Source organism: Amblyomma americanum, chromosome 1 (assembly GCF_052857255.1).
Source record: "Amblyomma americanum isolate KBUSLIRL-KWMA chromosome 1, ASM5285725v1, whole genome shotgun sequence".
NCBI classification, from domain to species: Eukaryota; Metazoa; Arthropoda; class Arachnida; order Ixodida; family Ixodidae; genus Amblyomma; species Amblyomma americanum.
This window is the reverse complement of record NC_135497.1, coordinates 275,284,382-275,300,274: the sequence shown is the minus strand read 5'-3', so window position 1 is coordinate 275,300,274 and position 15,893 is coordinate 275,284,382. Positions and strand designations below refer to the sequence as shown.

The following is a 15,893-nucleotide window of genomic DNA, read 5'->3' as shown; positions in this document are numbered from 1 at the left end:
TCCGAGCCGTACTAGTCGCTTAGAAGATGCGAGCAGATTGTGATTGGTGCCTGCTCCTGACGGTTTTAACAAACGGCGAGTTCGTTGTCGATAAACTTGAACTCACAAAAGCTGTTCATTCCGCAATATAGGACCGTTCGCTGGAACCCCTCACAGCAGAAGGCTGAAGCAGCTTAAAAAGGAAAGAAAGAGTTTCTCTCGTTCAGATTGGCTGCTAGTAGCCGCAATGGAATTCCAGACGCCCCATTGGTGGAGCCTATTGATTTTTTCTTTTCTGCATGCCGCTTGCGCGACAAGACATCTGTAATACATCGCAGCTCTAGCACGTTTTCAGTGGGATCAACCCAGTATAATAAGTTAGGTTAGTGCAAGGAAGTATCTCAGTGCTCTAGAAATCAGTTTCAGTGCGAAATGCCCTCATCAACGCCCCTTGAGTGATCGCGCCACAGCTCATGAGATCGAGGGATTCGTCAGGCAAGGCAGTCATCGCGGAAGCTCAATGCTTCTCTCGAATTTTCCGTCTACTGCGGACTCCGTTTGAATAACAAGAATTGTAATCGAAATAATCTGATCATGTAAACAGCCCCTGCTATAAAGGCTTTACAGTTTATGGGGTTTTAACGTCCCAAAGCGACTCAGTCTATGAGGGACGGAGTAGTGAAGGGTTCCGGAAATTTTGACAACCTGGGGTTCTTTAACGTGCACTGACATCGCACAGTACACGGGCTTCTAGAATTTCGCCTCCATCGAAATTCGACCGCCGCGGCCGGGATCGAACCCGCGTCTTTGGGGCCAGCAGCCGAGCGCCATAACCACTCAGCCACCGCGGCTGCTTGCTATACAGGGTACGCATATAACCGTTTTTTTAGCACACACTTGCTTAGTAGACGGATACGTGTTACTCCATGATTGTGCGCAGTTAGCGCACGTGTGTCTAGACTCCGACGTTCGCGCCAGTTGTTCAGGTGTTGTTCGCCGTTTGTCCGTCATGACCTGACTCCAAAACAAGCAGTCCGCCACGTGGAAATAGCCGTCATGCTTCCAGCGCCTTCGGGAATTGTGTGGTGGTGAGCGACGCGGTATAGTGCAAAAACAGGCGGCAAGAGAAAGCCGTGCGGAACGACCGTAGCGACGCACAGCCATGGGAACGGCTTAAGAAAGGGGCTTATTTTTTCTTCTCGTTTCCCCTCTTCCTCCCTGTCTTCGGCCGGTACAAAGTCGTCCGTGGGCCACGCATCTCTGGGGCGGTTACACGAGTCACGCTTTGTTAGACCTCCAAGGCTGCATTCGAGCGTGAAGGCGGCGGTGGTAGGTGGCGACGACGGCACGGCACACTCTCTGCGCTGCCAAACACACGCGCACAGACAGACACAGACACACACACACACGCAAACACGCAGAACAAAATCACGAGCCGCTTTACCCCGTTAGAAAGAATTGGTGCCATCTCCGTTGCCCTGAAAGCTAAAAGCAAGTACTGAGGTTTGAGGGCACCAGGAAAGCTGGCGAGGGAAGTGCTAACGGTCCACGTGCTTTGTTAGTTGAAGAGAAAAACAGACCGCTGCTGCGATTGGCTGCTGGGCCGAGGCGGATTTCGTATATTGACCGGCGGACGGGAAAAGGCCGGAGGCGCACTTTTTGGAGCGGGAGAAGCACACTCCGCCGCCTGCAATGGTAAGTGCCCGGCGGCTAATGCGCTCAGTGCCGCGTCGTTCGTTTCAGAGCTTAGGAAATCCTTTTCGACTTCGTGCTTAAAGTGCTTGAGGGAAGGTCCGTTTCCTGGGGTGATTTCGTTTCACGCCGTCGATTCCAGTTTTCGTGTCTGCTTCTCGCTGGAAGGCCTCCGCGCTACTGCCCAACTCCTGTGTGTGGGTTACTGCGGCGCTGCGATGTTGCCTTATTCTCTGGCTACCGCTGGTGGCAGCGACTGCCCACCGCATGGTGGCGCGCCGTCGCTGTCGACAGCACACGCTGGTTACGACGCAGCCTAAGCGGATATCTCCTGTCTGTGAGCGAGCGTGATGCGCGTGTGTGATGAGCTGTGGCCATGAACCGCTGCACACCTGGGTAGCACGGCTCTCGGGAGCAATGTTTTTTCGGTTTTTATACTCCTATTTCTGACTTTCGACTCCAGTCGTGGGAGCTGCCCCGCTATTCGACACTGTGCTGCCGAAATTCGAAAGCGTTCACAAAATCAACTAAAATGATGCTGCGAGCATTATCTGTTCATGTCTTTCCCACAAAGCGTCAAGGGCGGTCTATAACGAGGCCCGGACTGGCGAAGCTTTTCGCTCGTAAGCCTGCTTGGCGACCTCTCGACGCCTTGTCTGTCGTACAATTGGCCAAATTGGTCTTCGGCCAGTCACTGACGGAACTTGCGCGCGAACAGCCTTGTGAGCTCGGCCTCAATTTCGCACGATTAAGAGGCACTCAGACTGAATCGTGGGCCAGCTGCTGCAAAATGCTGGGAAAGGTGCAGTCAGCGAAAACGACTCCACACAAGAGGTAGGAATTCACAGACGAAGACAGCAACTGCACGCTTCTGTCTTGTTCCACGTATTTGCAGCTCGTTTTACCTTTCGGTACATCTTAAAAGGCATTCTCGTGACTAATGGCCATGCTAGAAATTCTCGACTTCACGGCGTCGTTAGCAGCACAGCGCTTGTCCTGTCGTTTCTGGCAGTGTCTTCGTATTGCGCGTTGTTTTTTAAAGCTTACGAGACTAACGATATTGTCGATTATAAATAAGCCTGCTGTTAGTAAAAGAAACAGCAATGAAAAACAGGTCCTTGAGCAAAAGTTACAAAATCGACGCCAACATGCCGATCGGTCAGAATAACGGATAGACGCTACACTTGGAGGCTTCACTTGAAGCTTAGAGACAACGCACGTGACCCGCTATGATAGAGTAATGAGTCAAAGCTGAACAGTACGTGAAATACAAAAGGGAGCGGTACGTACAGTGTATGTGCTTTTTCGCGTATTTTGCAACATATGGCGGGCTGTGGCGTCTTAGGCTGTTAACTCGCGCGCCCACACCAATGTAGTCGTGCTACTTAGCTACTCATACGCGTCATTCTTCATTCCTTGCTGTGGAAAAGGCATGACAAGCACCGCAGGATGTGTATGTGCCCCTGCGAATGCTGTGTGTTTGCATGGTGAGTGTGTGTGTATGTTTGTGTGTCATATTTGTGTAACTACCGTGGTGTGCGTATTAACACCGGACAAGGGGTTCCTGTGGAGAGAGGAAGGGGAATTTCAGTGTTATACTTTTGAAGCCATCTGTTTTGGCCCGTTCTTACTCATTTATTTGTTCCTGCTTGCTTTTGCCACTGACGCGAGAAGCGCTTCTCGGTAGTGATGCTAGCCCGCCGACATGTTTCAGAAGACAGGGTCGTAAACGCAGTGAAAATCTTGAGAGCTAACTCTTTCGGTGCGCGCAGAGCGGTTTCAAAAATTTAAGTGCATTTCCAATCTCCCTTTAGTTGCAGTACCACTGTGCCGCATTACTTACTCTCCTGAGATTACCTGCGACGCTGTATCGGGTGCTGTATATGGTATACCGACGGGCCTCGAGCACATACATACGCTTTTTCTGTCTTTCCTGAAACGATGTTACAGTCCAACAAAGCGCTACCCAATGTGCAACTTCGAACGCGAGGAGTTTGTACAGCCGTGTAAATCTCATTCGCACTGAGCCAGATGCATGGGACCACCCGCTGACTTCGTACTATGACGCCGCACTTCAAGCAAGCCTTTTCAGTGACTTCGATATAGCGTTTTTTCTAAATAGTGCAACGGGAGCCTAAGCCTTCAAATTTCCTTTCCAGGCAAGTGTCATAGTTTTTTTGGCCGTGACTTGCGCGCCCAGCTGCTTTCTGGCCTCGGCTTCAGACAGTGAGGAAGTCCTTCCTAGCGTCCGCTACCGCGATTACAACAGCCGTGAGAATCAGCCTAAAGCTCACCGCAATACCCCGGAGTTTGTCAAAGACCTGTACAGCCTGCAGTCAATCCCTGTTCCTGGAGTCGACTACGAGTTCCTTCCTGTTCCAGTGAAGTTTCCCGGTGATTACCGCAACGGAGGCTCCGACAATCAGGAGGATAAAGACGAAGCTTCAGACTCTGCAGAAAAACGCTCCTACAAGGAACCGGCCCCTGAAAAGAGCGATGTTGTTTCAGAAACTGACGAAGGCGCCGGTGTACAGAACGAGGAGACTCAAGACTCTGCCAAGCAGGACCTCCCGAGAAAAGCAGTCTTCGACAGCAGCGATGAACGTTACGATAGCTCGCTACCCAGGTCCGACTCAGGTTCGAATCAACGAGGCTACGAGAGCTACCCGCCCAGGCTGCCACCGCCTTCGGAGCTGAGGCCTAGACTCGAGTCCCAGTTTCGTGCCTCGTCCACATATCCCGGTCGTAAGGATGTCGAGGCGCCTCGCTCTGGCTTTCTCGGTGTCTCCCAGACACGTCTCGAGCCGCAGCCGACATTTTCCGCAAACGGGGGAAGAGGAAATGACGACCGCTCTTTGAAACCCACGGTGGAGTTCCACTTCGACATCCCGAATGACAAGTTTCACACGGACTTGGCCCAGGGCAGGTTCAGCACATTCAAAGAAGTGCCAAGTTCGCTTGACACGCTTGTCAGCAGCGACGTAAGCTTTCTGAACAAGATGATCGCTGACCCTCCTATACCGGAAAACCTGACCCGAGACGGCACCGACCGGTCCTACAACAGAGGCGGCGACAGGGCAAACACCATGGTTCATATCTTTCCCTCTATTCAACAGCAGCCGAATCGACCCGCTCTTGAAGCCTATCAGGGGTACCGGTCGAGCGGGAGCCCAGCTCCTGAGCGCTACGAGTCCAGTCCAGGATCGTACGAGGATGGCGGAAACAACGGCCGCTCAGATTCCGGATCGAGGGGATACAGCTCTGAGCGAGACTACCCTTATAGGGCTGCAGCGTCGACGGTGCATATAAAAGCTTCGAAGATAGCGAATGAAACTCCTAGGGCCAAAAGGGCATCCAAAACGTCAGGACACCGCCAGACGCGAATTTCCCCGGACTTCATTGAAAAGAAGCCGAAGCCCTCACAAGCCAGATCAACCAGCCATGAAGCGGTCAGGGCGGCTTCATGCATCGAGAAGATCGCTGCGCAGCCTTTCTGCCTCAATGATTCATCTTACCCAACGTGAGTTCGATACTTTATATTTCTCTTTGCTTTAGCTCGAGGACAGTGATGTGGCGCAATAGTATTTTTTGCGACACATGTGGTGCATCAGCAAAACGGCAAGTTGAGCGAGTTGGTACATACTAGATGAACAAAAACAGCGCAGAAACAAGGACAACAGGGACAAGACCTGTCCCGTCTTCTTTCTTGTCCCTGTTGCTGCGCTGTTTCTGTTCATCATATTACGCATACGTCACCGATGTACGTACGTGGAAAGAGTTCAGCAGTTCGCGCACTCATTTGGTCTCCTACATTTCTGAAGCCCCTTACTTGTGAACATGTATTGCTTTGCACATTGGATATTTTTTTATTCGCTCAGTGACTTCCTTACGCTTGATACAATGGCAAAATTTTCCCCGACCAAAGAGACTCAGTAAACTCCCCTGCCGAAATAACTCATGGTCCGATGCCGTATTGAAACATGCCGTACCGAGCATCAGCTTGTGCGTGCACCACTTTGGTGCATGATATTATTTTTAAACCTTGACATTATGATGGCGTTCATAATTATCTGTGAGCCGTTGGTGCTGAGCGCTCTGGTCGCCTGGCCCTTGATATTGTACGCGTTACTGCGCATGGTGCTGCAACTGCTGCGCAGGAAAGAGATCTCATGGGCACTCCGGCAAGACACCGAATTTGAGCGTACCTTCCGCCAGCTGAGCTCAGCCGTCAGCCGTGGCAAGGGCGCTGCGCGGAGACTGGCTGTCCGCTGCCCCAGCTCTGTTCGTCCCGTGCATCCCCTCAGGGGTAAGGACGTGCTCGGGGAGTGGAAGACCATCGTCAACGTCAAAGGCTTCAGTCAGGAAGTGCTGCTGGACACTTGCAGGTACACGAGAGGCAGAGTCGGGTGCGAAAGTTTTGACACACGAGTAAGCCCCTGAGACGCTCAAAGAAATGCTGAAACCTGACGAGGCTTATGTAACAAAGGACTAGAAACTGACATCCGCATTGCCAGAATCTGACGTATTACCCCAGATGCCAAGCAATCGCGTCTGCGCATCTTTAGTGAAATTCATAAGATTTTGTTCAAGTGCGCGCCACGAACATACGGCGCTCTCGTGTTGGTCATCATGGCTGGACTATTTACTCGTTAGCTCTCATAACTGACCAGTAAACGGGCGTCCCCCAGACAGGCAGAGCGATTACGGAAGATAAGTGTTAGCTCTCATAACTGACCAGTAAACGGGCGTCCCCCAGACAGGCAGAGCGATTACAGAAGATAAGTTTAGTAAACCCGGCCTCACGGTCACTTTTGTTTTTCGGAAAAAAAAAGATCCCGTGCAGAGTGCAGTGACCGTGCTGTTGCACTGTTGTTGCCTGCTATTCGACATGAGAAAAGCATCGTTCTCTACCCGGCCTTTCAGCTAGTTTGGATATAATCGACGTGGCAGGTCTCATAGCCGAGAAGCACCCAGACGTTTCTCCTTCCTACGAGGCGAAAAAGTGACAGCGTTAGCTGCATCACACCACACTCGAGGAACCTTGTTCACTTCACCAAAAATGACACATTTTTAATAGAGCCCGCTCCACGCCGCCCGTACCTTGTAACGAGTCAATTTTCGATTAATTATTCTGCCACTTTATCACCGGTTGGCCCCGCCTTTGATACCGAAATCAGGGAACGACAACGCTGGTTGGCATCCGACCCTGACATCACAGGGAGCAGCCGCCATTGAAAAAAAGAGTAAAAGAGCACGCCCGGAAACAAATCTTTACAGAAAACTGCCCCCAGATCTCACTCTGTTTGATGAACAAGCGAACGCGAATGTTTTCGGCTGCGCCCTGCTACTCCAATGTGCAACGCCGGCATTGAACGCCATGAACCCCGAAGAAGGTCCCTCATCGAACCATCGTTGTCCTTAACCGGCCCCTACCAGATGCGGTGGCTAAGTGGTTAAGCATCCGCCTCGAATTCAGGAGGTGATGTGTTCGATCCCTAGTGCCGGCGGGTACTCACCGGTTTCCTCATAGGTACAAGATTCTCCCGGTCTGGTGTGCTCGGCCTCGACGTATCATCGATTCTCGAGTTACTGAAATCTGGCTTGTGCGGTAAAGCTCACTGGAGCCCTTTTTCAGTGAAGTACCTGTTCAAGCTCACTGGGGCGGCATTTGAAGGCGCATGCTCCTTTCCAAAGCCACGCAGCTAGGAAAGCCGAGCCCAAGGCCGGGCCATGCATTGTACGATGACTGCAAAGTAAAGGGCCACTTACGGCCGCGATGTCTTTTTGTCTTGTCCGCGTCTTTTAACCTCAACCTGCTCTGGAGAACGCACGTGCCGGCAGCTGAAATTACTATTACCGATTCGTAGGTAGGCACTCTTAAGATGGACCGTCAGCAAAGACGAACCAACAAGGCTGGGAAATGCAACTAACTTAAGGTCTAATAGCCATGTCTCCAGTGAAAGTTTTTAGCGAACGTCTGGTTGGCCTGTACTATTGCAGAGTGACCGAACGCCTTGCATCTTTGCTTTACTGTACGGGGGACACGACATACAGCGTCTTACATCGTGCTCGCTTTTCTATATCCTGGCAGCACTGAGAAGAGTCCATGCAGCGCCAGGCCGCCGAAGTCATGCGTCCAGTCTTACCAGGTCCAAAGACTGGCTCTGTACGACGAGCACGCGCGGAAGCTGTACAGCGGCGAGTTCCGCGTGCCCGCCGGATGCACCTGCGGCGGTGACGCACGCGTCTGACCCGGAGGCCTTCGTCGACAGCGCATTGTACGACGATGCACGTTCCTCAGCTCTGTGAATACTCTCTGCTGCACCTCTGTGCACCCTCACGTGTTACTTGAACACAATGCGTCGCCTGCAGCAGTGCTCTATAGAGACACAAGGAGGAGACAATGCGCACATTAACTGAAGTTATGTGTCAGTAAAGATGGCTGTAGAGTGCGCAATGGTTTTGTGAAATAAAGACGCTTTAAGCGTGCATTCAGCTCATCACGTGTAAGTAATAATAGCTTCTTTTCCGGTCCTCCCTTCTCTCCGGCATAGAAGGAGCTTCAATGTATTCTCGCACTTGACCACTTCAGGTAGACAGTGACCACCTTCTGCCACATCGCGCATTCTGAAGGAGAAGTTCTGAAGGAAAGGTATCAGAATGACTGATGCCGATTTACTGCGATCGCGCATAGAGGAGTTTGACAATGAAGCTTCCCGTTCAGACACAACAAAAGAGACAAAATGCATAAAATTCCACAAATTAGTTCCTGTATGCCAGATTGAAACGAAAGCGCATGCAGAGGAGCAGCTTGACTTCTCCGTGGACTGACGCTATGCAGGGCAGCATTTTACAATTTCGTGATTTTAGAAGTCAACACTGTCTGTCTTAGATCTGCACTGTAGTTTTTTTTTTTTTAATCTTGATGCCTATTGCTGTTGCAAAGACGCCGTGTGTGTAGTTCGAACTTCAGCAACACGATGGACGGAAATTTCCGCAAGTACACGAATGTCAGCCTCAGTCGTTATCCCAACACCACCAGTTGTAACTTAGCATTGTGTTACAGGTTTGAAGTTTCACTCAAAATGCGGTAGCATATTGTCACGGAAGACAGGGAATACGTCGTGTGTAGTACCATGTAATTAAGTGCGCTTGCACATTAACTTTTCCCAACTTTCTAAAGGCTGGTGAGTATTAGCCTATCACACTGCCAATGAAGGAAAGTGAAAACTACAGCAATGCCAAGAGTAAACTCCAAGATAGAGTTACTGTTTCCTCTAAATTAATGTAGCGCAGCTTTCATTTGATCGCTTAGCACCCGGCGATGGATGCTAGGTACTTTCATGCTTTACTACGGCCAGTTTCGCTAAAGTGTAGCCGGATTATTCTCAAGATGCTGTGCAAAGTTTGTTTCCATTCGAAAAGCAGTAGCGGCTGGTATGGCAAGCCAACCAAGCATTTTCATAAATGCGCAAAGGTACTTCCTCTTACATTACCTTAGCTGTAGCAAACTGGACCATACACGCGTACTTTACGGTATTCTCTGAAAAGAGGTGTGTCTTCTGTGACTTCTGCGGTCGAATGAAAAGTCAGCAGACTACGGCAGAGAACAAGTTTGGAACCCCACTGTCCACCCACACCGCGTTCACTCTTGGCTGAACCAATGCTTGCCAGTGCAGCCGTCTGTTATGCCAGGCAGCGGTATGCCGCCTGGCACCACCCTTACCAGCTTGTAGAAATAGCCAGAGCAGAAAGCACACCTCAGTATTCAGCCTGGCCGGACTTAAGCTGGGCGTACGACAACCTAAATAGGGCAAACTCCTGTAGAGCATGCTCAAATGTGAAGGTACTGGTCATGAGATAATAGAATTTCTGAATGAAATATACCAAGATAATAAGGTTGAAATTGCAAGGGAGGGGATAAGAAGTGCGACGAAAGTCGAGGCATACAAAGAACTAAGGTAGTGTTGTCCGTTATCACCGCCACTCTTCATGATTTGTATGATAAATTTTGAAAGATTTCAAGAAAGCGATCTAGGTTATAATCTCTCGCGCAAATTAGGCGGAGTTCTGCGCGTTGACGGAGCAGCTGCGCAAGGCCTCCGGCGCTGGCGCTTCGTCAAAGATCAAAAGCAGAGCCTGCACACATATCCTGGTTTTTTCAGCTTTGCTAGTGGAGTAGTCATTCCACACTAAAATACCCGAAAATCACGACTTCCTCGCTCCCTTCAACTCGCGGTCAAAAATTTGGAGTTTCTAAACAGCATTCACTGGCTTGGAATGCACAATCTTGTGCTTGTCCAATGAATGGAATTGTACTTTCCTCGTGTGGCCGATCACCAGCAAGAGGAACGAGAGCACGTGCGGTAGAAAGTCACTGCGCCCATGGATAGCCGTCGCGGCCGCTCTGCGCTCAAGGACCAGAAAACGAAGTGCGGCACCACGCGTCGGTTCCTTGCGTCGTGCCACGGTGCAGCCGACCTTTGGCCGTGAGCGCGCTAACGATGAATGTGAACAGACGCCAATCCCCCTGCCGTTTTCGATCTCCCCGACGCGCGGCGCGCGCATGCATGAACAGGGATTTCAGATGCTAGCGGGGCGGGCGAAGCTGTGTATTCGCATCGAGCACTTTCACCCTGCACAGTTTGTGCCTATTAGAATGTCCTTCTAGACCGCATAGGATATGAAAACACGAAAGACGGAGACAAAAACCTCCAGGCCAGCCCTCCCAGGTGTGTCTCGTAGATCGCTTGCCCGCGCCCTCTCGCGCTTTATAGTTTCGTCTTCGCGCCATCGCATGGGTGCGCTAGCCTTAGCGCGGCCATGGAACTTCATCAGCGATGAAATTCACGCCGCGCGTAAGCCCGCGGAGCATCATTTGAGGCATTTCCTGAAAGTTTATGAAATTGGAGCTCTTGCGAAAGTGCACCTCGAAAGCCTTCGGATATGACCGCCACTCTTGTGAACGATCTAAAACTATCACCACCATTTTTCATAGAAAATTTGAACTAACTTCAAAGCGTAAAAGCGTGAATCAGTCAAGTGTTGTACAGTAAAGAAAAATATTGCTGTGGAAATCACTACACTGATTATGGTTCAAATGCGACCGCATTTAGGAGACCATTGCAGGCCTGAGAGCGGTGAAAATAACAACCGACCCCTAAGCGCGCTGCTCTCCATGCGTTGCCAGAGAACGAACGATAGCGGGGGATGCTGGCGCTTCACTTTCGTTTCACGAGCTGTGTCGTTGCGTTCCACAGCAACAGACCTCCAAGATGACCCTTCGATAGCGACCTCTGAGCTCCGCACGTTGTTCTACCGCCGCCGCTTCGACCCCGCTGCAGAGGTGCAACCGAGATGGCTCAAGGCCTTTGAGAAGGAAGACAAAACGACTAAACACGTCTCCAGTGCGCACAACTGCCGCCTCAACCGAGAGAGGGCACTGCGCTACCGCTGGCACTGATATTTACGCCGTTCGAGGACGCTCAACGCAATGGCGCAGTCAGGGATTGGAGCCACCCTAGCGCAATCTCAGTTACGAACATCCGGCTCCGCATGTAGTGGAAAGTTGTCCGACGTTTAGAGCGCCCCCTCCCCCCTTACCCTTTACTTATTTTTGGGCATGAAGCGTGCATTCAGCCGTAATTATACGGCTCTTTATTCGCGGCAAACCTCGCAGAAAGGGTGCGCAAGTTTTCATACCAGCCTAACAGTGGTGTCAAATTTTAACGCGATACTGTTAAGTTTTTCGTTAAGCGGAAAAACCACCACATGTTATTTCCTCGGATTCGCGAATCCACTGAGCCAAGGGCCGGCTAGAGAAGACATAAAAGGTGGTTTAATGAAAAGAAAACACAAAAAAACGCACACAGGAACGCACGTCCGTCGCACATGGAACACACAGGAGACGACTGCCACACGCGCACACACTTTCACATTGTCGCCAAAAAAAAAACGCACTCTCCTTGGTCCTCATCCTATACGAGCCCCGCCTCGAGCCGCGGTAGCCAGTGCAGGGGGCGAAAATAATTGGCTGGTGAAAAGCTAACACGCAGTTGTTATAGCGACAATATTAAGGAAATCCAGCGGGGTGCGTTGTGAACAAAAAACCCGGATTGGTCGAAAGCGTGGCTACGTCCAACGTGAAGCGGAGGATTAGAAAACGGGTTAAAACTTTACTGACAAGATACAAATTACACGCAGTTGCGCGAGCAAACTCTGACATTTGTTTTGCCCCCTCCCTTTTTTTTCTGCTTTGTTCCTCAAATCCTCTGTCTGCTGTCTTCAATATGGGTCACTGTTCTTGTAGTTTTGTAGTGGGATTCCGAGAAGATACTTTATCGGAGTCGATAAAGTAGTCAGATTCTCAAATATCCGAGGCTTTGTTTCCTAATCTCCACGTCACAACCCTGGACTTTTTTGCCAACTGACAGAACTTCCACTTACCCTACAAAATTTCTTGAGCTAATTTAATGCTTGATTAATGCTATGCAGGGGTCAGATTATGCAACTGTGACCAATTCTGTCAAAAGTTATTGACAGTGACGTTAAAATGACGAAACGATGAGACGTCACCACGTGACCCAACGAGGAATCAGCCAATTACAGCAATGCGGCGCCCCGAGAGCATTCGAGGGGCCGTAAGCTAAATTTTTTGTAGAAAGAAATAAGAAAGAAGCAACTATGAAAACAACTAATATTTTATTTTGCCAAAACGTGTTTGAAGTTCGAAAATATTAAGCAAAACAAAAAGTGTTCGAAGTTGTGCTAATAAATTGGCTGGTGGGTAACTTTTGCTGCCGCGGGGGTGTGCTGACGGCGGCAAAACTTCAAGCCGCTTTGCAAGAAAGAAGCCGATTCTACGCCGTGTTTATTGTTTGTTACGCGGCGTCTGAAGTCAAGCTACTGTGCGGTCGACCTAAGTGCGCAGAAAAATTTGAACGAATGCAGTGAAGGCTACGTGCCTGCCGAGCTAACTTGCAAGAAGCGCACGGAACGAAATCGACGAAGACGACTTGTAGAAGTCTGCGCTGCTCGGCTCTTTCGATCGATGACAAAAATGCCAAAAGGCGAGGTGCTGCAGTATGCGACGAGTGGTTGTCTGTTCCTTTTCCCTTGTGAAACAGAAGACAACCACGAAGTGCGATTTGCTGGGAAAAATAAAGTGCTTTGCCAGCATAAGCGTATTTTATTTATATATTTTTGGCACGAAGGTGACCGCGGGAACCCACCCCTTCTGCGCGCTAAGTTAGCAGATTGCCTCCAATACCTGCCGCACGCATTTGCTCACCGTCGGTTGTGCGATGCCGACGTGTGCCTCGCTACCAACGGCAGCCTGAAAGCCGCCCATGGCAAAGAACCGCAGTGCACACAGCACCTGCCGCCGCACCGACAGCGCGCTCGCACGCCAACCTCCCAGTTCATCGGCAACTTCGTCGCCCAGCCACTTCACAGTCTGCTTCTACAGTCGAAAAAGGCGTCGAAACAGCTCGGCCGGCAAGTCAAACGCGTCTTCGTGCGCCCTCCTTCGCCGTTGCTCGCGCCAGCACAGCCGCCTCAGTCGTATGGCCGCGCACACCGCCGCCCTTTTCTGTCACAAACGTAACGGTCAAATTGACGGCCTCGAAACTGTGACAAAAACTCAATTAGCGGCTGCATAATTAGGTGTGCAACGTCACCACTTCTGCCACATCCGTGACGTAATCAGCAGCCACCCATGACGAAAAAAAAAGCAAAATGGCCGCCGGCCACGACCGACTAATAGGAGCGAGGCTTATTGACACCTTTGTGGCAAGTTTTTGACAATTTTCCTAATTGACAGTTGCGTAATCTGGCCCCTGGTATGCAAAAAAATATTGCTGTAACAGTGGCATATGCTAACATTCGCACTTCGCATGACTGCAAAAAAAAAAGAAAACCTAAAAACTGAATTATTCGCGAGAACACCCCTGCATAAGGATTCGATCTATATACCGAAAAGCAGCGGTGAAAATAGACACCTCCGTCGCACTGGGCGTTGAACTGGAATCGTTTAAGTACTTTGTTCAATATTAGCATAGTACTGCTTCATATTGTACGCCATGCACCCGCCCTCCAAAAAGACCGATCCAACATTTACATGCTCTAACATTGCAAACAGAACTTCATGTGAGACCCGGTCAAATGCCTTCTCCAGATCAATCTGGAGCATGGCTACGACACCACTCGTACAATCACAGCGTTCAAGTTTGCTCCTGGCCACTTGAATGTGAGCAAAAATTGATGACCTTTTATGCCACATGTCTGATGAGGGCCAGCAATATCTCTGATTACGGTTTGCAACCTCTTAGCCGATATCTTCATAGCTATTTTATAATTAAACATTATAGGCCAAGCAGGCACGTTCGTACAGCTGGTTAAACGGAGCGTTATGACGGGCTTGTCAGCGAACACTTTAAAAAGTTTTCAAAAATAGGCTTTTTGGGGTAAAAATATGGCTTTTGCGGCATACTATTACCAATGTTGGCGGACACCAGAAAGCCGGTGAACAGTCCTAAGTAGTAAGCTGCTTAACTAACTTTTGATAATTACCTTTTAACTTGTAGAGTTGGGCACCTAGTTGGAATTAGATATTTGTAGCCGGTCATTATTAATAGCCATATCAGTGTTTATAATTTAAAAAACGCGATTATCCTCGGCGCTGTGGCTCGACAAAGTTTGGCTGCACCGTGCGAAAATACATGAGGCACCCTTTCGAGAAGCTTGCAGGCAAAACAACCTTTGTAGTGCATGTAACCAGTCGAAATGCATGCTGCTGAAGACGAGTATATAGCATGGATTCAACTGTCTAATATTGGAGCTAACCAGTGGCGAATCCAGACTGTCACTTTGGAGGAAGAGTAGTTTGTTTCTATGTGTGTTGAATATTCTGAGACAGTGACGCCCCCCAATATGTCTTCACGGCACAACATTCCGAGCCACCCACTGTGTCTGAGGGAAGGACGCCTCGGCCGCTTCCACGAACAGTTGGGAAGCGCCCACTAGTCCCTACGAGGGAGAGCGGTGTGGATGTGTGTGAGGGCCGGTTGCGCGGAGGGGACGATCGCTTTACCAAGGTCAGCAAAGCTGCAGACACTCAGCGACCCCGGAGAAGCGAGGCTCTCTCGTTTCTCTTTATGTAGTTGCAAACAAATCCTCGTTGGTCGTTTGTAAAGATATCGTTCTCCCGTACGTCGTTGAAAAAGGAATGCGGGCAGCGGGTTAGGTGGAGGGGGTTCAGTTGCACAGCTAAAAACGCCATTGCCTTGTCTGCTATAGTTCTAGAGCTAAACATGGTTTGCTCGCTGCCGGGCTGAGGCGCCGTTCGGCTTGGTGTCACAAGTGCACCCATTCTGCTGGAGGGTGGAGGGGGGGGGGGGGGTACGAATCGCTTTGACAGAGGGCGCAATCGTCCCGCCCGTGCCATAGAGTTTCTTACTATTAACTAGAGGGAAAGCTGGCGGCAATGCACCTGTACCTCCATGGGCGCGCAAAGCATCATGGGGCGATGAGCGACTTGGTGCACGACAGTAGGTTTTTTTCAGGAACACAGAGTGACGTTACAGAGGTGTTCCATTCCGTATCCACGGTGCGCTCCGCGCGCAGACGATTTCGGCGTAGAAGTAGTGTGCAAAAACCATAGTATCGAAAACGCAACCGCACACGACGCCAATAAAAGGTTTTTGTTTCCCGAAATGCGGTAGAAAAGCCATTTAAAATGTTGAAGCGACATTTTTTTTTTTCAAAAACATATTTCTTTTTAAAAGTGCGCCTGTTAAGCACGAAATATTGGCTTTTTGTGGTCAGCAATGCTTGGCCAATAGGAGAGCAAGGCATAGCTTATTTTGAGCAAAGTTTGCATTTACATACCTTCCTGCTCGTTTTTTTGCAATTTATAGACAGCATATTAAATGACAGAACATTCTTGATTACCGAAAAACGTTTGTACTTTTCATTATTTTTTGGCCAAAGGTTGTAGTTCTGCAGTCGGTAGCTCTCCGCCCCACGATCCTTAGAGCGCTCATGGTGGCTCAGGTGGTTTCGAGGAAGTTCCATGCAAACTCTCATAGGCGGGGCGCCAGCTTTCCCTCTAGTTAATAATAAGAAACTCTATGGCGCGTGCTCCCCGCTCGCCACTTCGATGCTCCAGCGCGGGCGGGGCAAAGAACGTTATTTAGCGCGTGCGTCACGTCGTGTCGCGATTT

The 15,893-nt window shown here is 50.0% G+C and overlaps 1 protein-coding gene across 1 annotated transcript; it reads left to right on the top strand.

Moving 5' to 3' along the window:
• The first annotated feature begins 1,413 nt into the window (after positions 1-1,413).
• LOC144097200 (uncharacterized) lies at positions 1,414-8,140 on the top strand. Its single transcript, XM_077629955.1, has 4 exons — positions 1,414-1,674; positions 3,831-5,191; positions 5,829-6,056; positions 7,763-8,140. Exons 1-4 carry the CDS (start codon positions 1,672-1,674, stop codon positions 7,920-7,922), a joined length of 1,752 nt encoding a protein of 583 aa, XP_077486081.1. The 5' UTR covers positions 1,414-1,671; the 3' UTR covers positions 7,923-8,140.
• The last annotated feature ends 7,753 nt before the right edge of the window (positions 8,141-15,893 follow it).

What these genes read in the sequence shown, in the direction of transcription:
- LOC144097200 (XM_077629955.1), top strand. An exon ending in AATGATTCATCTTACCCAAC is followed by an intron (nt 5,192 to 5,828) that starts GTGAGTTCGATA and finishes ACTGCTGCGCAG; the next exon opens with GAAAGAGATCTCATGGGCAC. An exon ending in GTGCTGCTGGACACTTGCAG is followed by an intron (nt 6,057 to 7,762) that starts GTACACGAGAGG and finishes ATATCCTGGCAG; the next exon opens with CACTGAGAAGAGTCCATGCA.